Below are 23,552 nucleotides of genomic sequence, written 5' to 3' on the forward strand. Positions count from 1 at the left end.
TTTGAGGAAACGTCATTTTAGTTCATTCTGAGGGGTGAGAGCTCCTTTCCCTGTCCGCCTCTCCGGGCTTCTGTCTCCTCGTTAGAACCACTTTCCTCCCACCCCCAGGGAGGCTCCTTTGCGTGTACAGAACAGGGGGCTGGGGGCTGACTCATGACAGGTAACCAAGTTGGTCTGTTGTTTCTTCCCACAGGCCCTGAGTATAAAAGTATGAAGAGCTGTATTTACATTGGCATGGCGAGTGACGAAGTAGATGTTTCCGAACTCGTGGAGACCATTGCAGTCACAGCCCGAGAAATTGAGGAAAACTCAAGGGTCTGTAAGACTAATGAAAAATAGCATTCCTTTTTTTTTATTTTTTTTATTTTTTTATTTTTATTTAATATATGTTATTGATTTTGTACAGAGAGGAAGGGAGAGAGATAGTTAGAAACATCGATGAGAGTCATCTATCAACTGCCTCTTGCACACCCCCTACTGGGGATATGCCCGTAACCAAGGTGCATGCCCTTGGCTGGAATCGAGCCCGGGACCTTTCAGTCCCCGAGCCGACGCTCTATCCACTGAGCCACACCGGTCCCGGCCTCTCATTCCTTTTCTAAGTTTTGCCTGGGCAGCTAGCTGGCATCACAATGTCTGTTCATTCATTCTTTCCCAAAAAGTTTTTAAATGTTTGCTATGAATTAGGCCTGGTGCCGGGCATTGGGAATACCAAGTGGATTTGACATGGTACTTGCCTTTGGGGAACTCACAAGCCAGTGGGGAGAGACAGACATATAACCAAGTGAGGTAGTAAATGCTATAGAATAGAAGTTAGAGGTAGCTGAGCATTCAGAAAGATGCCTTCACTGTCTGACAAGGTCAGGGGAGACTTCCTGGTTGTAGCTGGGTCCTGAGGCTGAATGCGACGGATGTTTCTGATAACTGGAACTTCCCGCCAGTAACAGACCTGCTCCTGCTGGCCAGTTGGCATGGAGAAGGGGGCTCTGAGGCTTAAAGCTGGTTCTCTAAACTAGAGATTTGAGTTACTAGAAGTCACTCAAAAAGAGAGAAAACATGATAGATCTAAGAGGAGACAGAAACGTGCCATGTATTTCACTTTTGGTAGGGGTGGGGAAGAGGACATTTCATTCATTCTTGAATGGACTTTGCAGTTTCTTCCAAACCTATCTCACTTCTGACTCCAATTGCACAAATGGGGAGCCACATGTTTTCTAATGATGTGACATTCAGATCATAGGGATAGTTCTTTCTCCTCCCTGTTCCCTGGCTAATGAGGCTGGTCACCAAGGTCTGTCTGCTTAGACCTCCTTGAGCATTCTATCCTCTTCTATTTGATTTTATTTTTACACTAATATTTTACACTGCAGAATTCCATTAGAATAGTGTTTCCCAAACTTTTAACATATATGTACCCCTTCTATAATTTCCGTAACGCTGAGTACCCCTCATACTCATGAGAATGTAGAATTAGGCTCAGCTAAGCACGGTGCAGTGCATATCCCACCAAACTCCGGCGCAACGCGTACCCCCACCAAACTCTTCCCGTACCCCTGGGGGTAGGCGTACCACACTTTGGGAAACACTGCATTAGAAAAATGTCCCCAGTGTTGTGTTAATAGTTCTAGGCCCCAGGCAGTAAGTTTAGATGACAACTAATGCCTTTCTTGGTCTTAACACAGCTTCTGGAAAACATGACAGAAGTGGTTCGGAAAGGAATTCAGGAAGCTCAGGTTCAACTGCAGAAGGCCAATGAGGAGCGCCTTCTGGAAGAGGTGAGTCTGCTGAGTGGCTCAGGCTGGAAGCTGGACTGGACAGGGCGATATTGAACAATGTTCTGTTTTGCAGGGGGTGTTAAGGCAGATCCCTGTAGTAGGATCCGTGCTGAATTGGTTTTCTCCGGTCCAGCCTTCACAGAAGGGAAGAACTTTTAACTTAACAGCAGGTAGGTCTAACAGCCTCCTCCCAGATCTCATGTACCTCGAGAGTTTGAACCAAATGTCCTGGATCCCACACTCACGCTGAAAAGCCTTATGTGTCCCATGCTTTATCCTGGGTACTGTGCCAGGAATCTGCCTGCCCCTGTGACTTTCTCATCTCCCCTCAACTCCTTAGCTAAAATGACCCAAAAGCAGATGCGCATTACTTAGAGCAGATCTCTCTTCCTGGGATCCAGTGAGAACATGTTCACTCAGATGTTCTCGCCCTTAAGGCTGTGTCTGGGTATTTGGTTTCCATATGAACATTTTTAAAAAATATATATTTTATTGAGTTTTTTACAGAGAGGAAGGGAGAGGGACAGAGCTAGAAACATCAGTGAGAGACATCGACCAGCCTCCTGCACAACCCCCACCGGGGATGTGCCCACAACCAGTGTACATGCCCTTGACCGGAATTTAACCTGGGACCCTTCTGTCCACAGGCTGACACTCTATCCACTGAGCCAAACCGGTTTCGGCTCCGTGTGAACATTGCAGTCCCCATTAGTGTTTTGCCCAGTAAAGTAATGCCTTTGCCCAGTGAAGACCATGGTCTGTAGCACCAGACTTTAACAGTTGCTGAGGTTTGGGGGAGATGATATCCACAAGACTCCTTTCCTGTTCTACCAGGGGCCCCTTCCTGTGACCCTTCCCCAGGAAATGACTCCATTGTCAACCAGAGATAATCTGACTTTTAGAACCTGCCATGCCTCAGCCTTTAGCAAAGAGGCATTCATTCCTTGTTACCAGAGGCATTCATTCCTTATTACCAAAACACTGTTGCTAAAGCACTTCTGATGGGGAAGTTAGGGCTTGCTTTTCCCACCTGAGCCAGGCTCTCCAGGCATGCTTAGCCAGCCACACTGCTGGCTTTCTTCACATGTGCACAGGATACCTGGAGAAACAAGGATGAAACCCTCCAGCAGGGCTGGGACTTTGGAGCACAGCTGTGAGGTGGCTTTCTCCAGTTCTGGCATGTTTCAGGAGTACCCAAGTCTCCACTAGTCTGTGTGAGGCTGCATGGCTGGAGGAAGCTCAGTAGGGAACAAGGCTGAATGGGAGCATCTGCCAAGGCAGTCTGTGCCAGGAGTTTCCACCCACCCACCCTTCTCTCTCTTTCCCTGGCAGGCTCTCTGGAGTCCACAGAACACACGTATGTCTACAAAGTACAAGATACAGGAGTAACACCGCCTCAGACCCCCACAGGCTCTCGAACTAAACTCAGACTTCCAGGTACATTGTATCTTCACTAGAGGTCTGGTGCACAAATTCGTGCCCAGGAGGGAGGGGTCCATCCAGCCTCCTCACTGGGGGCCAATCGGGCAGGGCCTGCTGTGGGGGCAAGGGGTCTAATGCTGGAAGCTATAGCTTCCCCCCAGCTGGATCTAATTATACTTTAAGGATGGCCAAAAGAAAACCCACAATAGAACTATTTTGCATTTCACGTGCATGAAATTGTTGGTGGTGTTTGCTAACATGTATCAAGATGGATGATGGCCCTATAATGATTTTTGCGTTCTTCCTCAGTTTCCCAATATGATCTTCATGTCTGTTTGTTTAAAAGTTTTTCTGTTTTTAAATGTGCCTATTCTTCACTATTGCTCCTGGCAGCCTGCAGGTCTTCGCCCCATTTAAAGAGAGACTGAAAGTGCACCTAATCTGGAAGGCACTGCAATTTCACAAAATCCCCCCCCAGCCTTTCCACATTCCTCACCATCCCGTTAATACTTAGATTGCCTTTTTGGCTCACTTGTTAGTTCTCCTGGGGCTGCGGTCGGTGGAGGAATTCCACACTTTGGCTGCAGTAATGGCAGAGCCCTATGATTGACATTCTACGCTCATATTGATGTGTGTTTCTTTCCCTTCCCCTTCCTCTCTCAAAAGAAAAAAAGAAAAAGGTTTACATTTATCTTGGGAAAGTAGACTTCTGCATCATTTAATGTTTTTCCATTTGATATTGCCTTTACATCTTTGTTTTCATGGTCTTAAACCCAAAGTTCCTTTTCTCTTAAGACCAGCTGTCCTTTTTTTTGTTTTTATTTTTTAATATATTTTGATTGATTTCAGAGATAGAAACATAAATGATGAGAATCATTGATTGGCTGCCTCCTGCACACCCCCTACGGGGGGATCAATCCTGCAATCCAGGCATGTGCCCCTGGTAGGAATCGAATCTGGGACCCTTCAATCCACAGGCCAATGCTCTACCCACTGGGCCAAACTGGTTAGGGCCCAGCTGTCCCTTTAAATACCATTCCAATAGCCTTGGGCTTCAGCCTTGGAAGAATACCTCTGTAGCACTCCTGAGGGGGAAATTACAGTCTTGAGAACTGGCATCATGTTTAACCTGGTGTTTATTCTCCTGAGCTGTTTACGAGTGATCTCCAAAGTCCTCACCTAAGGAGCATGTTAGTCCATTATCAGCTCTCTTTTCTTTCCTCCTTACTCAAATGCTCCAAACCAGTAATGCTGGGGATTTCCACTGAATGGTTGGAATTGATAAAGCAATCACTTGTTACACAGAGAGCTTTGTTGCAGAAGTATCCTTTATTGAACTTTCAGTGCGGTTTATCCCATCTTTCTCTAGGCCAGAAGCCTTTTAAAAAGTCGCTAAGAGGCTCAGATGCTCTGAGTGAGACAAGCTCAGTCAGTCACACTGAAGATTTAGAGAAAATGGAGCACCTGTCCAGTGGGCAGGAACAGGAGGCCCTGGAGGCTAACAGCCCTGAGCCACAGCCAGGGGCTCCTGCCCCTCAGGAAGCCGAGCAGACTGGAACCTTCCAGAACATTGCCCAGGGCCCAGAAGATGACCGCCCACAGGTAGAAGAACCGGAAAACTTAAGATAAAATTCAGTGTTTGGTTTGAGACTGTACTGCATATTGTGTCATGGAAGATAAAGTTATACTGAAAATGTGAACTGTGCCACATGCTAATACAAGAGAAATTACTGTTATTTGTGCTTTAACTGGCTTTTTGCACATGTATGTGCAAAAAAATCAGGGTAACTGATTTGTCTAATTTAATGGGTACAGAGAACTGTTGTTTCTGTCTATCCAACTGTAGTAATAATTTTCCCCCGAGTTACTGTAAACACTTTTTATTCACAAAGAACACTCAGAATGTCAAGTGTCTGTCACTTGAAACACATGCTTTTATCTTGTAAACATAAATTATTAGTTACACAGAACTTCCTGGTAAGACAGCTTTCTTTAGACCTCTCTGGGTCCTCTGCTGTGCCACTGCAGAGAAAGACAGACAACCTTCCTTTACAGCTGCATCGTGCTGGCTTGAAGGAGAATGGGTTCCAATGGAATTGTAAATAAGAGTGTCAGAAGCCCTCTCTGCCATCCCCAACTGCTGCTTTCCTTGGAGACATCAGTACGGACCGTGTCCACTCAAACTGTGGCAGGCTATCGAGCAAGTTGACTGGGCAGTGCTTCTGTCTGTGACTTTCCTCTGCCACGAATCCATTCCTCCCTTTATATACTATTTCTAAACTAACTAAGTGACTCCTCTATTAAGAGAAACTGTAAAGACTCTTCTTGACCATATATATGTATATTTTTAAATATTGGTAAAGCTTTTAAATTGGCACAAGAGAATAGACTGTGCTCATTTCTATGTTTAATATCTGAAAACCTAATAGATGCTACTCCTAAAAGCCTAATATTAAACATGCTGTGTAGCACCCAGTTAAATTTGAATTCTAAAATAAGTATACTTTGACCTGTTTTACCCGGGAGCTTCCATAGGTTTGTTCCACTGCAGCTCACCCCTTTAGGCCCAACACACAAATAAGAAAGAGAAAAGTAGCCTTTCTCAGGCTGACCAAGCCAGACTGCTGCTGAATGACTGGTTAGCCCTTCCATGCCTGCCGTCTGCTTTTCCAGAGGGCAGCTCCCCTTCAGCACCAGAGGCAATGGCCCGTCCTTACAGTCAGCAGTCAGGCTTGAGGCACGGTGGGAATTGACACTGGGTTTGTGGACTGTAGTATTGGAAGCCTTAGTTATACCATAGTAAGCCTATAATTACTCTGATTTGATGTGATTTCTGACATCTGGCATTTGTCAAAATGCAATTTTCCTTTTTCTTTTTGTGTGTGTGTGCAGATGATTAAACGAAGTCTTCCTGTTTATTTGGTGCAATGAAGTATAGCAGATAAAATGGGGGAAGGGGAAATTATCACCTTTAACAAGATTAATTTTTAAATGTTTTTATATATATTTGGAATTGTTAAATTGGTTTTGCTGAACAGAATTTCACCCTTAAGATACTATTTGGATGTTGGTTTCAATAAAAGTTCCTGAAATTGTTCCCAGTGAGTTCGGTTCATAAATCTTACTATCAGTCAAGCATAGTTGCTTCCTTTTGGATAGTCGGAAACTTCAGAAAAATAAAGATTTCTGAAAAATATAACTTGCACAATAATCACAATTTGGGCATTTTAGTGACTTAATACCTAAAAGAACAGATTTATCACTGGTTTTGTGTAATACTTAGATTAAATTTATTCTCATGAGAAATTATCTATTTTAGAGATAATTGTAATGTAGGACAGTAAGATCAAATCCTATTTGTATTTCTGAACCTTCCATCTCATTCATCTAGAAATAATTTATATCAGTTTGGATTTGATGCTTCTAAAATATTTTGGGGTAAAAAAAAAAAATCCACAAAAAACACCACCCTCAGTGAGATGTATAAATTCTGACTGAACTTTATTGCATTTTAAATACTGTTTTTAAAGCAGACTCAATTATAAATTTCCCTTTATTCACTAATTTTGTAGAGTTAGAATTACCTAAGTAACTGAAATGGCTGTCATAGAATAGTGAGCAGATGGCTTCTCCTCTGCCCCTTATCACTAACCAAAAAGGAACAGCTGGATGTCAACTTTTAGCAAAGCAAAAAGTAACAAATGCCTTTGCCAAAATAAGATTTTATTTTGAAAGTCATGTGAAAGACACTAAGACTCAACGGATGTAGATTCCAAATTCATATTCTGTCCAACCCCCACCAATGGTCTCTGTCATGCCAAAAAGTTGCTTTCTTTGGTAATTCCTATTTTGAGCTTCTTGGAGAAGGGACCTTTTCCCATAAGCCATCTTCATTTTTTTTGTAGAGCAGAGCTTTATTTCCAGGAAATAATGTGTTTGTTGGAGATGGGTATTTTTTTAAAAACATGAAGGTTTTTCTAATATGTTCAACAAAGTGTGGGGGCTCGGCCAGAGGTGAAGTGGAAAGATTCTGGAAAAACAAGATATGAGGCATAAGAGAAGAACCTCTCGCTGTTCCCTACTTTGATGAAGATGACAAATATTCTTGTGTTCCTTGAACATTAATCAGGATGTTCTCGGATCGCTCTATACACACATGTAAATTGTAAAGTTACGTAGGAACAGGTGTACTGGGTTCGTGAGAAAAGAGCAGTTGGTTGCTTACTACTTCACCTATGCAAGTGTCTACCCAGGACAGTGCTTATGTCCCCTGATACAAAAGGTAAGTGGGGTCTGCCAGGGGCATTCTAACAATAAATACTGCCCAATGAAGGGGGGAGGGAACAGCTATTATTTAGTCTAAACCCTTTTCTTTCTTACAGATGAGGAGACCAGGGTCCAGAGAGTTAAGATTTGCCCACCTTGTAAATTCTCACCTCTAGTATTTGCTTATCATCTTGCTGCAACCAGAAATCCACATGTGGAAATGGCACCCAGGAATACGGTCCTATACGAAGTTGTTCTGTCTTTGCATCGTAAATACTAACCATCTGAAAAGAACATTGCAAGGATAGATTTTAAGGAATGCTATCAGCTTCTCACACCCTACCATTAAAGCATGCTCCAGTGTAGTCTAGCACGTAAGGCATTTACCTGAATGATAAGCTGCTTTACAATTATGTCTCCTAATAACAAGAGCTGCTACTTACTGAATACTTCCACCTGTCAGGTACTGCACTTTGTGGGTAACATACATTATTTTGTTTAGTCTTAACAATCCTGCGTGAAAATGGCATTTCCCCCATTGTAGTGGAAACCTGAAGCTCAGAGAGGTGGGGCACAGAGCCCACAGTCCCAGGTGTGCCTGATAAAGTCCGTGTTCCTCATGGCTACAGAAAACACTGCCTCCTCATTTATACCCAAGAACTAAGTTACCTTACAACTTTACACAATGCCTGCTGCCCCATCAAAAGAAAGGAAAAACAATTTGTAAAAATGCTAATTTACCAAATGACCAACTCCTAAATTCTCAAATTTGTCGATGGTCATCGTCAACTTACCCACAAATGTTCTATTTTGGTTACTGAGATTGAAATATATTCTGAATATTAGTTAAATCAAGGCTATGATACTACTTGAGAAATTATAAAAGGAACTCTAAAAATGTTCAAGGGTTGGCAAAACAGGTCACTCTGAATCCAAATATTATTTTCCAATGAAATTGTCAGCATTTTATAAATGAGCAAATCTCTTTCCCCCCCCCCCCCCAGTTTTACACACATTTTAAAGGGATTCTTTCACCTATTCCTCAAGTGGGGGATGTCAGTCTTGGGTTTTTATTTTTCTAACTTTTAAAATTAAAATATTATTTAGCCTGGCGGATGTGGCTCAGTGGTTGAGAGTCAACTCATGAACCAGGAGGTAACGGTTTGATTCCCAGTCAGGACACATGCCTGCCTGGGTTGCAGACTTGATCTCCAGTAGGAGGCAGATATGCAGGAGACAGCTGGTCAATGATTCCCTCATCCTCATTGATGTTTCTGCCTCTCCCCCTTTCCCTTCTTCTCTGAAATCAATAACAAAACAAAAAAAAAACAAAAAAAAATTTTAAAAATGTTATTTAGCCCTAACTGGTTTGTTTCAGTGGATAGAGCATCTACACGTGGACTAAAGGGACCCGGGTTCGATTCCAGTCAAGGACATAAACCTTAGTTGCAGGCTCCGTCCTGGCCCTGTTCGGGGGTGTGCAGGGGCAACCAATCAATGTGTCTCTCTCACGTCAATGTTTCTGTCTCTTCTACCTCCCTTCCATTCTCTCTAAAAATCAATGGGAAAATATCCTTGGGTATGGATTTTTTTTTAATTATAAAATAAATATAAAATAAAAAGATCAGCCGGGACCGGTTTGGCTCAGTGGATAGAGCGTCGGCCTGTGGACTGAAAGGTCCCGGGTTCAATTCCGGGCAGGGGCATGTACCTTGGTTGCGGGCACATCCCCATTAGGGGGTGTGCAAGAGGCAGCTGATCGATGATTCTCTCTCGTCGATGTTTCTAACTCTCTATCCCTCTCCCACTCTGTGAAAAATCAATAAAAAAATATATTTAAAATAAAAAGATCACTTAAAATGTTATTTAATTAAAAAGCACCCGAAGGCAATCAGACTTTCATTTTTTTTTTATTGATTTTTTTTTATTTTATTGATTTTTTACAGAGAGGAAGGGAAAGAGATAGAGAGCTAGAAACATCGATGAGAGAGAAACATCGACCAGCTGCCTCTTGCACACCCCTTACTGGGGATGTGCCCGCAACCAATGTACATGCCCTTGACCGGAATCGAACCCGGGACCTTTCTGTCCGCAGACCGACACTACCACTGAGCCAAACCGGTTTCAGCGGCAATCAGACTTTTAAATTGATTTGATTGGTCTTTTGATCAGTTCATTCCAGAAGATTGTTCTTTAGTTATTTGGTCCAAAGGAGTATATGATCTGAGGTACAAAGGGGAGACACTTCTTTCCCCCTTGTTGGCTCTTTCTCTGTAGGAACTTTACAGGTGAAGTTCTTACAAAGTAAAAGGGATTCCTTCTCTTTGGATTGAATGCTAAAGGTTCACATCACCTCCTCTACACCTTCCAGGCAGAGAATTGGGGTCCTGAGCTTATAACCTAAAAGCACTCAGAAAAACGGAGAGGGGGAGAGAGGTGGCCCCTGATTAATTCACAGGTTTAAAGAAGCTGACATCAACTTTTCATATCCAAGGTCTATAAGGCTTTGGAGTTTGATGCCCTTTTCTTCCGTAAACCCTGAACACAAGGATGATTCCAAACTCACTGGTCCTCCTGTTAAAGCTCGGGCAGCGCGCAGCTCCTCCTCGGGACCGCGATCCTGGAAGGAGGCTCTGTAGATCTCTGCCGTTTTCACGTTGACAGCTGTTGGGACAACAGGATGACTGAGCTGACGAAGACAAACATGGGAAGATTGCACAGGCCCACAGTTCTCCCACCGTACCTAATAGAACATGGATAAGTCTCTCAAATACAGAACAGAATGAAAACTGAACAAAATCACTCTCAAGTGCCTGTAGCTTCCTCCTTCCTGGAAAGGGACAATGAAATCTTTTAGCCAAGTACCTCACTCAAAATGGCTGAACTGAACTAGGTTCTGTAGGACTGGACCAAACCAAGAGCCAGCCCCACAGGAAGACAATCTCTTCAGGCAGGTGCGTGGCAAGGCCTTGCTGGTCAGCCCTGTGGCCGAGCGTGTCTGCAAGCGGCTGGGGGTAGAGGACCTGTGATGATGGCCAAGTCTCGTGTTTTTGTTTCCTAATTTTTACTATGCGTTTCAAACATATACGTTATAGAAAACAACACGCATCTGTGTGCCCACCACACAACTCAATACATGAAGTATTACAGACAAGGTAGAAGCCTTCTGCATACAGCCTATTTCATCCTATACCTCTGGAGTCTTAGGGACCATCCTGAAAGGGTGGAAGTTTCTGGATTTCCTCGAATCGGAGAAAGGTCCTTGATAGTTTTACTTTCCTTCTCAATCAAACCTTACTTGATTCCCTACATGTAAGAAAATTACTATGCTCCACTGCGGCCCCTGGAGCCCTGGCTGGACAAAAGCACAGCCGGCCGCCTCGGGAAAGGAGAGCGCCACTGACACTCCCATTGCTGGGGGCGCCGTCCGGGCTGTGTGCGCTTCCTGGCTTTCTCCTCCCGGGCTGCATGTGGACATTTTCTCTCTTTCGAAGATAATGCTTAGAGGAGATCAGGACCCTGCCCAGGGTCCCCAGCAAACACAGGAGAACATACTGTGACACACTGACATCAGTGGCTCACTAGTTCCTTTCACTGGGGCCTGCCTTGTCAACATGTGGCCAGTTTCCAACCCTCAGATAAACACTACTCACCAATGCCATAAATGATTGGAAAGTGGTTTTCGTTTTCTTCCCGGTCATTTAATTCTAACAAACAAACAAAAGTTTTGTTTTTTTAAGATCCAATTTTTAAGGAACACTAAACAATTGCTTTCATTTTGTAAAATAGAGCCCCCGCTACTAAAGCGGGGAAAACGGACCACAAAAGGAACTGTTTTCCCGTTTCCCTGCTGAGTCCCAGAGCACTCGGGCTTATCCTGAACCAATGGCCACCTCCAGAGGCAGGGGCTCCCAGCCATCCACATGCTCAGCAGCCTGCCACGCAGGTGGCAGCTCCCATGGGGTGTGGCCCCTTCTCCTGCCCAGGACAGACATGCTTCTGGAAATCCCAGGGAAGGAAAGATGAGTGACCCTGAAGCGGGTCAGCATCACAACGGAGGCTGCGCAGGATTTGGATACAGGGCAGGAGGGAAAGCATCCCAGCAGATGGGGAAAGCCAGAGGAAAAGTCAGCAAAGCATCGGCAAATTGTGTCCTCTGTGACTGAGCTACTGAGGCTAGGCCCTGCTTTAAGGGGAGGGCAATATGTCCCTGGGATCTACTTCATTTTGGGAAGGACGGCAGGACTTACCTGTCACACATAATGTCATTAAGTGAATGTCATCATCTTGTCTGTCAAATTCACCTACAATTAGAATTTTAAAACTGGGTGTCAAAAAAGTTCCTTTGGTTAGCAGAACATAAGCTGAGCAAGTCAAGAAGGAGACGGAGGGATGGAAGCCAGCTGAGCCATCTCTGTCCTAACACCCTTTCAGCCACCACCTGTCCTACCAGGCCTGCCAAGTTATAGCCATGTTCCCAGCCTCAAGCCCAAAGAAAACTCTGACCAAGGCTTTCCATTTCTCTTCATTCGGAGGTTTGGGAGGATAAAATGACTGTAAGAGTTTTACTCTCCCTAAGTAACTATTTTTCCTGATATCATAGTCATAAAAATTTTTTATTACTCCAAAATTTTGGAAAAACAGGAGAGAATAAGGAGTAATGGTTTTTAATGGTAGAAGTATATGGGTTTTAATCCCCATAATCTCAGTTAATATGCTGTGTATTCCATGCTTTTCCAATGCACAGCTAAGCTTATAGCATGTAGACATTTTATATTTAATAGCTACATCATTATTCCTTTACTAATGAACATTAGATCATTTCCCGTTGGTAATGTTCTACTGCCCGTCTATCTTTGGGCATACATTCTGCGCACATTTCGGGTTATTTTCTTAGAATATTCCCAGAAGGGGAACTATTGGGTCCAAGGGTATGAGCCTTTTTAAGACTACCATGATGCCAAAATGTTTTCCCAGCAGGCTGTACCAATGTATGCTCCAGTTCTGTGTCAATTTGTTACCTCAATCCTCATGGTTAACAGAACAATGTGTTTTTGAAAAAAAATACTTGCTCATTGAGTAGGGAAAATATGGTATGATTGGTGTTCTCATTTTCTACATATTAAAATGGACTTTTCTTCCTGGAGGGTGGTTCTGTTTTTACATAATTCAGAGCATATCAACTGCTGTCTTAAAAAAAATCTTGACCCATCCCATTACCCCCTGAAAATGTAGCTGTGTGCTGTCCAGTCTGTATGTCAGATTCCAAGCTGAGCCGTTTATGTCACTCCAGGAAGGTGTGCCCCTCTCGTGTCCTCACTGGGACTTACAGCCAAGCAAAAATAGGTACAAATTTTTATCAAATTTTGGGGGGAGAACAGGGAACTTACTAAGAAGTTGATGAGTAAGTTTTTGTGACAACTGCCTATCGTCACTGAAGCCGCCCACGAGGTGCACTTCCAGCCTGGCAAAGAGACGGGATTGTGGTCAGAGGCCAGCACAAGGCAGCGACTGTGCACTGGTTTTGCTTTCAATGGCGTTTCTCAGCTTCAGTAAGCCCTGCTCTTCCAGGCCGTGCTGAGCCTCATGCACACAGAAGACACCTGTGTGCTCCCTGCGGTAAGTGGGGAGGCTGCCCAGGAAGCCTGGCGGCTGAGCGCATTTCTGCCTTACCACAGTGTGCTGCCGCTTGGTGCAGGGGCCGAGGAACTCTGCTCAAGAAAAATACGCCTCTAACACGTAACCCACCCACAGCAGGACACCTCCGAAAACCTCTTCGGCGTCTTCGCCAAGGAGCAACTGGGTGGAGGAGTGGGAAGGGAAGACAGCCCGCTTTGTGGAGGGGCTGCAGCGGACCTTTCCCAGTGCTGTCCCCCCCCATGCCCACTCTCCTGGAGAGGCAGAAATGATCGTCTCCATCCCACAGAGGGAACCGAGACTTATTATCCACGTGTCCCCCTGAACGTCAGATGCATGAGACGGAAAAACGTGTTCTTGGAGTTAATTTGGGGAAATCTTGCCCAAGGTAACCCCTCCCTAGGAATCCTAGTTCACACCAGCAAAGAAAAGCCGTAAGAAGTCCGACAGGTGGGGGAAAAATAAACCTTGTTTAGCCACGTGTTTCCCACTTGTCTGCTAACTACCTGTGCGCAGCCGAAAACAACCCGGGGACGAGTGCTTTGGAAAGTGCAGTTGTAGCCTGGCTGGTTTGGCTCAGTGGATAGAGTGTCAGCCTGTGGACTGAAGGGTCCCAGGTTCAATTCTGGTCAAGGGCATATGCCTGGGTTGCTGGCTCAATCCCCAGTGGGGGGCATTCAGGAGGCAGCCAATCAATAATTCTCTCATTAGTCATGTTTCTCTCTCTCTTTCCCTCTCCCTTTCTCTCTGAAATAAATAAGAACATACTAAAAAAGAAAAGAAAGTGCAGCTGTATTTCACATAGACGTGAGGAATGAATTGGAATCTCTAAGAAACCAGCACAGGGCCAACCATCAAGCGGTCTCATACTGAGCATTCAAAGTAAGAGGAGCAGAGGTCGCCGTGGCTTTGCTGGACACTGGGCCACAGGGTGCAGCAAACCTTCCAGAGAGACCAAAGCAGTTCCGTGAAGAGACCAGGGATATCTCACAACTGCGTTCCGAGAATCATGGAGTTGGGCCAGTGGCCAGATCCAGCTGAGTAATCGAGGGCCCAATGAAAGTCCATTTTGCGGCTGCAGAGGCTGCAGGCCGGTGAAGGCGGCCCAGCCCGCGGCAGCCACAGGCAGGAGTATAATTACATTTAAAAATTCAACTGTGTTGTACTAGTGACACTGACAGAGGCCTTTTTAAACCTTTGGTATTCTAAGCACTTGTATATGAATGGACTAGTTCATTCAACGGCTGCATCAGGCTTCAAGTAAAATGAGAGCAAAGCCTGCAGTCAGCCTGATGGGAGAGGAAGGAGAGGGGACAGGGGAGTGAGCACACGTCAGATGTCACGGGCCTACCACTGACTAGCTGTGTGACTCCGGGCCAGCTGAGTCTGTGTCAGCAGCTGTGGAAAGGAGGTGGTTACACTTCCTGTAACCGGTGAGGGTTAGATGCTGTGATGGACAGCCAGGTCAGACCTCAGCTCTTGTAAGGGATCCCTGGTGAAATCACTGTTTTGCTGACATGTACCCCTAGTCCCTCAGCCATCTCCCATTCCTTCCCTGCCTTGATTTCCCCCCACAGTCCTGTCTACCATTTAACATCCTACTCTACTTACTGAATCTCTCCTTGCTTTACCATATGAACACCGTGGGGGCGGGTTTGGTGTACGCTGTCCACTGCTCTGTCCTTGGCACCTAAACCAGCTCTTGTTCATACAGAACATTCAATAAATAATTGCTGAAGGAATAAATGAATGAAGGGATACTACACCTGGGGTACTATGTACCCCAATGTCTGATATAGGAACATCTAAAAATACGTTACTGAACATAAAACTCCAGGTGCAAGGTCAAACCTTCCATTCACAATCCAGCACTGTTTCCTGCCTGTACCCATCACCCACCCACCCACTCACTCACCAACCAGGACAAGGGGCCATGCTGTGCCAAGCTCCACTCCAGGGGAACAAGACAGCCACTGTGGTAGTGACATCCTGTGTGTCTGTCCCAGCTTCCACAGAGGTTTCCTCTACACAAGGGTACAAAGTTCCCGATATCAAAACAGAGTAGCGTGGAGCTCACCTTCCACATTGAGCGTGGTCAGAAAAGGATTTTATGGAGTTCATGATCAAGGGGACCTCAGCTTTGGTGTCAGATCCATCACAATGTGTCAAGCAGGTAGCCCCATTACCTGAAGAACAAGGGTGAAATGACTCATGTTATTCCCGATGAGCACTCAGTAAGCAAGCCAACTCAATCCTGTCCATCCGGACCACCTCCTCTCTGAACATCCTGTAAGGAAAGACAGAAACTGTGCTGCCCAGCCAACCCGTTCTGACCAGGGCACAGGGAGGTACCATGCAGACCAGAGAAAAGGTGAGCCGAGTCAGGTTTCCGGTAGGACACCAGGACACTCAAATTAACGGTCCCAAACGTGGTTGGTTTAAATAATGATTTCCTTTGTCTCTCTCGCCATACCTGTGTGCCTCAGGACCACAATGTGGCAAGTGGTGGCATCATCAGAACCCAGAATGGAGATGGAGCCTGTTTAAAAAAGAAATAAAATAAAATATCCAATAGCCTTTTGGGATAGCGCCCAATTCACTGCTTCCTAACCTACCATCCTTTGGGGAGGTCACTGCAAGCTCTCTCTGCTGAACATACAGAAGGCCCTGGGGTCCCACTTGTTGAACAGACTGACCTCTGAGGAGTCTGGCTCTTTCCTGTTTAATTAAAAAAAAAAATAGTGATGGAAATTAGTGAGGATTGAATAACTAGAGGGGTGGAGAGAGCCAAAGTGTGCACTAAGTGGGAAATACACACTTGTAGGTCTGAGGTGTGTGTGTTATTTGACAGGCTAAACTAAAAAGATAGCAGTAACTATCATGTGGAACAATGCAAAAAGCAACAACAAAGTCCTATTCTTTTTTATCCTATAAAACAAGATTTTAGTTTTAGTTTTTTAGATTTTAGTTTTTTGCATCTATGGAATAAGATGCAAAAATGCGTTTTCACAGTTCCTTACTGAAGAAGACAGGAGGCTCCTCACGATTTTACAAGAGTAAGGAGAGTCAGATGGTATGGCCTAGTGGATCAGTGGATTAGAAACCACATCTCCTCTTTCCTTTCTTTAAAGAAGTAGAAAGGTTAAGATCTTCCCTATCCCCTCATCTGATAATCCTACTCCTGGAAATCCGTAATGAGAAAATAATCCAAAATCCCTGTGTTATTTAGGATGGCAAAAAGCTGGGAGCAGCAACAAGAAAGGTAAGTAAATTGTGCAGAACCAACTCACAACTACTAATTGCACAGCCGTGGAAAATGAGGACTATGGGAAAGGAGCTTTGAAATGTACAATGAAAAGCAAGATGCAAAAGTATAAAAATTTAAAGCTATCAATATACTGTTTAATACAAGAATGCTAAAACATGACTATACATAGGAAAAATTAAATATCCAGTTTAATTCTGGAAGGAAATTCACCAATATGAGCATGGTTGTTAGAACAGGGCAAACTCAAGTAATTTAACTGGTATTTTTTCTCTATTCTCTAAATCTTCTATAATATAGTTATATTATTAAAGGAGAAAACCAAAAATGAGCAAATCTATAAAAAATAGATTAATATTAGGTGTCCTCATTTTGTCTAAATGAATATTTGTATAAATTGTTATGTAGTAATCCTGGGGGAGAAAAAATTAAGTGGTTAAATTCTTGAATGAAAACTGAACTACACATTTTTCCCCCAAAAAAATGTCAAATTGATACAACCTTAAGTATCATAATTTCCTTACTTGCAACAAATAAACTCAATGAAAAAATTCTTATCCAGATATGTAATATAGTGTATTGTCTAGACTGGAGAATGTTTTCATAGTCTTAAACAGGCTTCTTGCCATATCTCATATTGGTGAGAATTTAAGTTAGTACTTATTAAAATAGATATAAAAAGGCATAATGACCAGCTTGATGAATTATAGTGTCTTGTTTTTTAAATATATTTTATTAATTTTTCACAGAGAGAAAGAGAGAGGGACAGAGTTAGAAACATCGATGAGAAAGAAACATCGATCAGCTACCTACTGCACATCCCCTATTGGGGATGTGCCCACAACCAAGGTACATGCCCTTGATGGAATCGAACCCGAGACCTTTCAGTCCACAGACCAATGCTCTATCCACTGAGCCAAACCGGCTTCGGCTAGTGTCTTCTTTTTAATAAACTCCCATTAATTGGAAGCAAAACAGCGATTAGAATGAGACCAGCCCTCAGTTTGAGAGAGGAATTGAGAACTAAGTGAACTGCAATGAAGAACTGGGTCTGCCTGGCACCTCTGCCTCTGCAGGCCGTCAGTGAGAAATAAATGTGGCAGATTGTTCTGACACTCAAACACTCCTTATCAGAAAGCACTTTCCATCTTCATACCTCTTCTCAGCTCACCTCAATGCAAAACAACAAAGGAGATCAAGAATTTCCTTCTTATCACTCCTTTATTACTTACCTTACCTTTGTTCTTTTGGGAAAGAGAGAGGTAGGAACAAAGGCAAATTTTTAGCATTTCTTTTCATAACTGGGTCACCATCCAAAAGTAAAGCTACTTGTGAGATTTGATTCATACCCAAGACCAAAAATCAGGTCTTTTTTGACACAGCTCCAGAGAAAAGCACTATTAGAAGAAGAGAGAATGCCACAAGGCAGGAATGGTATGCCGCTTCTGTCTTCCACTTAGAGAAATAAAATAAAGTTTAGCCAAAGTTCTCTGGGGGAGAGCCCACGGCCAGCCCTACCTCATAAACTCACATCCTTTCTGATATAATAAATAGCCTCAGTTTCCTCAACTTTTGCTTTTCTCTGGACACGAAGATTCACTTTTAAAAATTATCTTTTCCGCCGAAACCGGTTTGGCTCAGTGGATAGAGCGTTGGCTTGGGGACTGAAGGGTCCCGGATTCGATTCCGGTCAAGGGCATGTACCTTGGTTGCGGGCACGTCCCCAGTAGGGGGTGTGCAAGAGGCAGCTGATCGATGACTCTCATCGATGTTTCTAACTCTGTATCTCTCTCCTTCTTCTCTATACAAAATCAATAAAATATATTAAAAAAAAAGAATATATATATGTGTGTGTGTGTGTGTGTGTGTGTGTGTGTGTGTGTATATATATATATATATATATATATATATATATATATATATATATATGTTTTCCATCGGTCTTTCTGTGCTCACCTCACCCTCAGTTCCCAACTCCAAGCCTGTGGTGCCCGGGGCCAACCCTCCCCTCCTGAAAGGGGCCGGGTGGTAAGTATTTAGGGCTGTGCTGGCTGCCCTGTAGCATGAAAGCAGTACGCCCCATGAGAGCAAAAGGCTGTAGCTGTGTCCCCAAAAACCTTATTTATGGGAAATACCAAAATCTGAATTTCATATACTTTCACATCACCAAATATTAATCTTTTGATTTTTCTCCCACCCTTTAAAATTTAATGTTAAAGCTCACCAACTACCCACAAACAGGATTTGACTTGTGCCTATCGGTCCCTGCCCGCTGGGTTAGCCTGTCATTCGCTGTACCTCCTGCTGCAGATGGTCAGCTCTTCCTTCAAAAACAGAAGCAGGTCTAACGGGGCTTTGGGAACGGAAAGCTCGCTGTGTAGGAAATTATCATCAACAGGTACAGCTCTCAAAACTGAGCCTTCTTCCCACTTGTGCTACCACCTTATTTCAGTCCTCCACGGTCTCACATCTGAATTCCTGCCACAGACCTTAGGAGCGGAAGGTAGACAGCAAGACAGCGGAGTCCCCTGCCTTTCACCGACTGGCCGTGGGCACGCTCCTGACTGTGCTCCTGCCGCCTCCCTGGGCAATGGGGACGGTGCGGACCACCCTCAGGTTGTGTGAGCAGTAACGGAGGGCGGGAGTGTAGGGAGTGGCTGTCACCATCCCGCGTCCGTTTCTTGGACCCCCAAGGTCTCCCTTGCCCACTCTATCCTCCCTGATGGCCGCCAGAATTATTGCTTCAAAACACTGGTTTTGTTACATCACTTCTCTGCTCAAAAAAACAAACAAACACCTTTCTGAGCCCAGCAATTTGATTTGAAGGAATAATTACGAGTTAGCTCTGTGACTTTTCATAATGAACGATTGATTATAAGCGCCTTCCATGCTTAAAAGGAGGAAGAGAGAGTTACAGCGCATTCATATTGTGGAATTCTACGGGGCCATTTATTTATTTATTTATTTTTTTATTTTTTTAATATATTTTATTGACTTTTTACAGAAAGGAAGGGAGAGAGATAGAGAGCTAGAAATGTCGATGAGAGAGAAACATTGACCAGCTGCCTCTTGCACACCCCCTACCGGGGATGTGCCCGCAACCAAGGTACATGCCCTTGACCGGAATCGAACCTGGGACCTTTCAGTCCGCAGACCAACGCTCTACTGCTGAGCCAAACCGGCTTCGACTCTACGGGGCCATTTAAAAGGTGTTGCAGGACTGGTTAAGAGCAAAGACTAGCCGAAACCGGTTTGGCTCAGTGGTAGAGCGTCGGTCTGCTGACTGAAAGGTCCCAGGTTCGATTCCGGTCAAGGGCATGTACTTTGGTTACGGGCACATCCCTGGTAGGGGGTGTGCAAGAGGCAGTTGGTCGATGTTACTCTCTCATCGATGTTTCTAGCTCTCTCTCTCCCTTCCTCTCTGTAAAACATCAATAAATTAAATAAATAAAAAAAAAAAAAAAAAAGAGAGAGAGAGCAAAGACTACACAGTGCTGCCGGACGGAACTTCCTGCGGTGATGGCAACATCTGTATCTGTGCTGTCTCCTACAGGAGCCAGGAGCCACAAGTGGCTGTCGAACACTTGACACGTGGTTAGTTCGACTGAGGGGTTTTAGTTTATTTAATTTTAAATAATTTAAATGTAAACAGCCACATGTGGCTGGTGGCTACCATACTGAACAGTGCAGCTAGAGACCAAGGCAGACGGCCAGGGTTCCGATCCAGGCTACACCACTTACAGGATGTGGGACCTGGGCAACACAATCAGCCTCTCTGTGCTCACTGTCATCACCTGTAAAATGGGAACAGCTTTTCCCACACCTACTTCACAGGGCAGCGGTGCTCAGCAAGTCCCACGGTGTTACTGTTATTTCTTAAAAATCGACTTTAGCCCTAGCTGGTTTGACTCAGTGGATAAGAGTGTCAGCCTGTGGACTGAAGGATCCAGGGTTCAATTCCAGTCCAGGGCACATCCCCGGGTTGTAGGCTCCATCCCCAGTAGGGAGAGTGCAGAAGGCAGCCAATCAATCATATTCTCTCATCACTGATGTTTCTCTCTCTCTCCCTCTCCCTTCCTCTCTGAAATCAATATAAATATATATTTAAAAATTGACTTTAGAGAGAGAAACATCGATTTGCTGTTTCACCTATTTACACATTCACTGGTTGGCTCTTGCGTGTGCCCTGACCAGGGTTCAAACCCGCAACCTTGGCATATTGGGATGACGCTGCGTTACTATTATTATTGTTACTATTCTGTGCTAGGCATAGCTAGGGAGAGGCTTAAACTTCCTGGAAATTCTTACATCACACTGTTACATGAAAAAGAATATATAGTATGCTCTCATTTAAAAAATATATATTTTATTGATTGTTTACAGAGAGGAAAGGCAAGGGATAGAAAGTTAGAAATAACAATCAGTTGCCTCCTGCACACCCCCTACTGGAGATGTGCCTGCAATCAAGGTACATGCCCTTGACCGGAATTGAACCTGGGACCTTTCAGTCCGCAGGCCGATGCTCTATCCACTGAGCCAAACCGGTTAGGGCAGTATGCTCTCATTTTTAAAAGTACATCACGCACAAAGAAAAACCTCTGTAAGAATATTTACTGAAATGTGATGTGTCTGTAGCCATAGATTAGTAATTCTTTTTAACATTTACATTTATTTAATTTTTACAAAGAGGATGTGCTACTTATAGAAAAAGTTAAATCTTTCATTTCCCTCCACTGCTTATTTGTTGAAGAATCCACCCAAACCCCTCTAATCCAGGTACGACCTACCCCTCTCCACTTATTTCCGGTCTGTCCTCTGCACCAAGGAGACTGGCAGCTCACCTGCCCTCAGGACCTTCCTCCCCTGCCCATCGGAGCACAGTCTCTCTCACTTGCCTAGCACCCCCCTTCCCCTTTTCACATCTCTTACCTCCACCCTCCTTCCTTAGACTGCTGCAAGTGAACGTGACCGTCCCTCCTCCCTGTGCCTCTAACGCGAACTGGTCCCCACCAGGAAGCCTTTCTGGCCACCTCTCCCTACAGGCCCAGCCCCACAGCCCCGCCCCTCAACACGCTCCATGTGCTGCCTTGGACTCTGATCTTTCTAACTATCTGTCATATAACTTTTCAGACATAAAAATAAGTGTCACATTTTTCTCAGGCAGCTGGAATGTTTTCGCTTGGCGAGTCCTACTCCTGACTTCACCGTGACGCGACACAGCACAAGGAGAGTGCTTAGCACTCTGCCCAGTGTCTGCTGCACACTCAGGATGTGCTGACACTGTCACTACTGGTTTCTTGAAACGCAAGTTGAGAATTGCACGAAGCCGTCCCCTCTTCCCTGTCAGTTAACTCCCCCTCATGCTTCGGGTCATCTGTTCACTCATTTATTTTTAAATGTATTTGTTTATTTGTTTATCTATTTATTTATTTATTTATTTCAGGGAGAGGAGCGAAGAGGGAGAGAGAAAAACATCCATGATGAAAATCATTGATCCGCTGCCTCCTACAGGCCCCCTCCAGGGGATCGATCCGGAAAGCCTGGCATGCGCCCTGGCCTGGGATCCAACCCTGACCTCCTGGCTCACAGGTCCAGGCTCAACCACTGAGCCACACCAGCTGGGCAGTTCACTCACTGATGTAACAAATACCGACGGAAGCTTACACTCTGGAGGCAGATGAAGGGGAATAAACAAAAGTAGTGTGCAGACAAAACAATTACAAACTGCGGCTGCTGCAGAGGGACTCTCAGGAAGAGTCCTCAGCCCACAGGCCGGACCAGGCTTCTGTGCCTCCATCTGAGACGGGAAGGGGGCGCTTTTCTTTGCGGCCCTGAACAGCTTACGGCCTCTGAGTGACTGTGATTAGCAACCACCCCCTCCCTGACCGGACGGTAAATGCCCTGGATGGAGGGAAAGAGGTGAACACGGGTCAGTGCCCAATGGACAGATTTAAGTGGTTCCCCCTTAACTGGGGCAGGTGTGAGGTGTGGTCCCCAATCGCTTTTTCTTAACAGTAAAAAAACAAACAAACAAAAAACCCTTTTCAAACAGTTTCTGCATAAGCGCGGACCAAGGTTTCCGAGATCTATCTATTTGAGGACAAAAGCAGAAAAACAAAACAAAAAAAAACCGCTGCCGTCAGGGCGTGGTCCTCAACTGGGCGCAGCTGTGGAGAAGCTGGGCCCTTTTTCCGGCTAAAAATACCCGGGCCCTGCGCCCCGGGGGCAGCGGAGGGGTCCGGGGAGCAGCCCGCGGGGCACCCCGGCCCAGACGCTGCCGGAGCCCCCCTGGCATAACCCGCCGCGCCCTGAGGACCCCAAACGGAGCGCGTTCCCGCGGGCGAGGCTCCCCGCTGTCCCTGAGCGCCCAGCCCGGGTCGGGGGTGGGGGCAGGGGGTCCCGGGGCGCCCTCCGGCCGCGGCGCTGAGCGGCACCGGGGCTGTCACCGCACCTCTCTGGGCCCGGGCCCTCCCCGGAGAACGGGGGCCTCGGCAGACGCCCTCTGCGGTCCGAAGGCGAAGGCTCCGCCGATGCCTCCAGCGCAGGCGGAAGGGCGCTGCCCACGGCCGGGGGCGCCGCCAGCAGCACCTCGGCTGCGCCAAGTGTGAGTCAGTCTCGGGGCAGAGCGGCCGGCGGCGGCGGCGGCGGGGGGAGGAGGGCTCGGTCCGCCGGGAGGAAGCCCCCCGCCCGGGCCCCGCTCACCTCCAGCAGCGGGTGGGCTCGGACGAGGTCCGTGGCGGACTGCGGCAGCTGCACTCGCCGCCCCTCCACCAGCAGCGGCATCGCGGAGACGGCGGCCGCGGCGGTCCCGGTCCCGGGGAGGCGTGGGCCGCCCCCGCCGCGGGCAGCCTGCCCCCGCCGCCGCCGCCCTCACCCCCGCCCCCGCCCCTGGGTGCCCCCGCGGGCGCCGCTGGGAAGTGGAGTCCGAGGAGACCGCACTGACCCAGGAGGGTGAGGAAATCCAGGGCGGGGCCGCAATGCCCCTTGGGAAGCGTAATCTAATAGCCAGGAAACGGGTTGAGGCCAGCCTCTTCCGCAATGGGCGCTGGGAAATGTAGTCCTGAAAACGTGGGGGCGAAGGGAGGGGAGCTGCGCCCAACTTGAGAGCCTTTGCTCTCAGAGCCTAGCTCAGTTCCCAGATCCGGTAACTTGGCCTGAGTGCGGGGTCTGAGGGATCTCGGCTTCGG

General features: G+C 45.9%; 2 protein-coding genes across 15 annotated transcripts in view; one reads left to right on the forward strand and one right to left on the reverse strand.

Annotated features, from left to right (window-relative positions):
* PDXDC1 (pyridoxal dependent decarboxylase domain containing 1) overlaps positions 1-8,318 on the forward strand; it is a 51,918-nt gene extending 43,600 nt beyond the window's left edge. For 4 of the 7 annotated variants that reach the window (XM_036410872.2, XM_036410869.2, XM_036410871.2 and 1 more), the window contains 6 exons: positions 194-315; positions 1,683-1,775; positions 1,849-1,945; positions 3,108-3,212; positions 4,567-4,799; positions 7,580-8,318. In XM_036410872.2, the coding sequence (XP_036266765.1) occupies positions 194-315; positions 1,683-1,775; positions 1,849-1,945; positions 3,108-3,212; positions 4,567-4,799; positions 7,580-7,639 (710 nt within the window). In that variant the 3' untranslated portion in view covers positions 7,640-8,318. Of the gene's footprint in view, positions 1-193; positions 337-585; positions 1,367-1,682; positions 1,776-1,848; positions 1,946-3,107; positions 3,213-4,566; positions 6,295-7,579 lie in introns of those variants that run through there. The other 3 variants (XM_036410873.2, XM_036410874.2, XM_036410875.2) reach the window with 3 other exon arrangements.
* NTAN1 (N-terminal asparagine amidase) overlaps positions 1-23,285 on the reverse strand; it is a 39,604-nt gene extending 16,319 nt beyond the window's left edge. Inside the window, exons 1-10 of one of the 8 annotated variants that reach the window (XM_036410886.2) lie at positions 23,068-23,268; positions 15,716-15,818; positions 15,574-15,639; positions 15,178-15,286; positions 12,854-12,927; positions 11,714-11,767; positions 11,117-11,170; positions 10,030-10,127; positions 7,634-7,747; positions 1,609-1,685 (exon numbers count right to left, since the gene is read on the reverse strand). In XM_036410886.2, the coding sequence (XP_036266779.1) occupies positions 1,674-1,685; positions 7,634-7,747; positions 10,030-10,127; positions 11,117-11,170; positions 11,714-11,767; positions 12,854-12,927; positions 15,178-15,286; positions 15,574-15,639; positions 15,716-15,818; positions 23,068-23,148 (765 nt within the window). In that variant the 5' untranslated portion in view covers positions 23,149-23,268 and the 3' untranslated portion in view covers positions 1,609-1,673. Of the gene's footprint in view, positions 1-1,608; positions 1,686-6,903; positions 7,228-7,633; positions 7,748-10,029; positions 10,128-11,116; positions 11,171-11,713; positions 11,768-12,853; positions 12,928-15,177; positions 15,287-15,573; positions 15,640-15,715; positions 15,819-23,067 lie in introns of those variants that run through there. The other 7 variants (XM_036410881.2, XM_045571281.1, XM_045571282.1 and 4 more) reach the window with 7 other exon arrangements.
* Between the last annotated feature and the right edge of the window lie 267 nt (positions 23,286-23,552).

The sequence above is a fragment of the Pipistrellus kuhlii genome, unplaced genomic scaffold, assembly GCF_014108245.1.
Source record: "Pipistrellus kuhlii isolate mPipKuh1 unplaced genomic scaffold, mPipKuh1.p scaffold_m20_p_4, whole genome shotgun sequence".
Taxonomy (NCBI): domain Eukaryota; kingdom Metazoa; phylum Chordata; class Mammalia; order Chiroptera; family Vespertilionidae; genus Pipistrellus; species Pipistrellus kuhlii.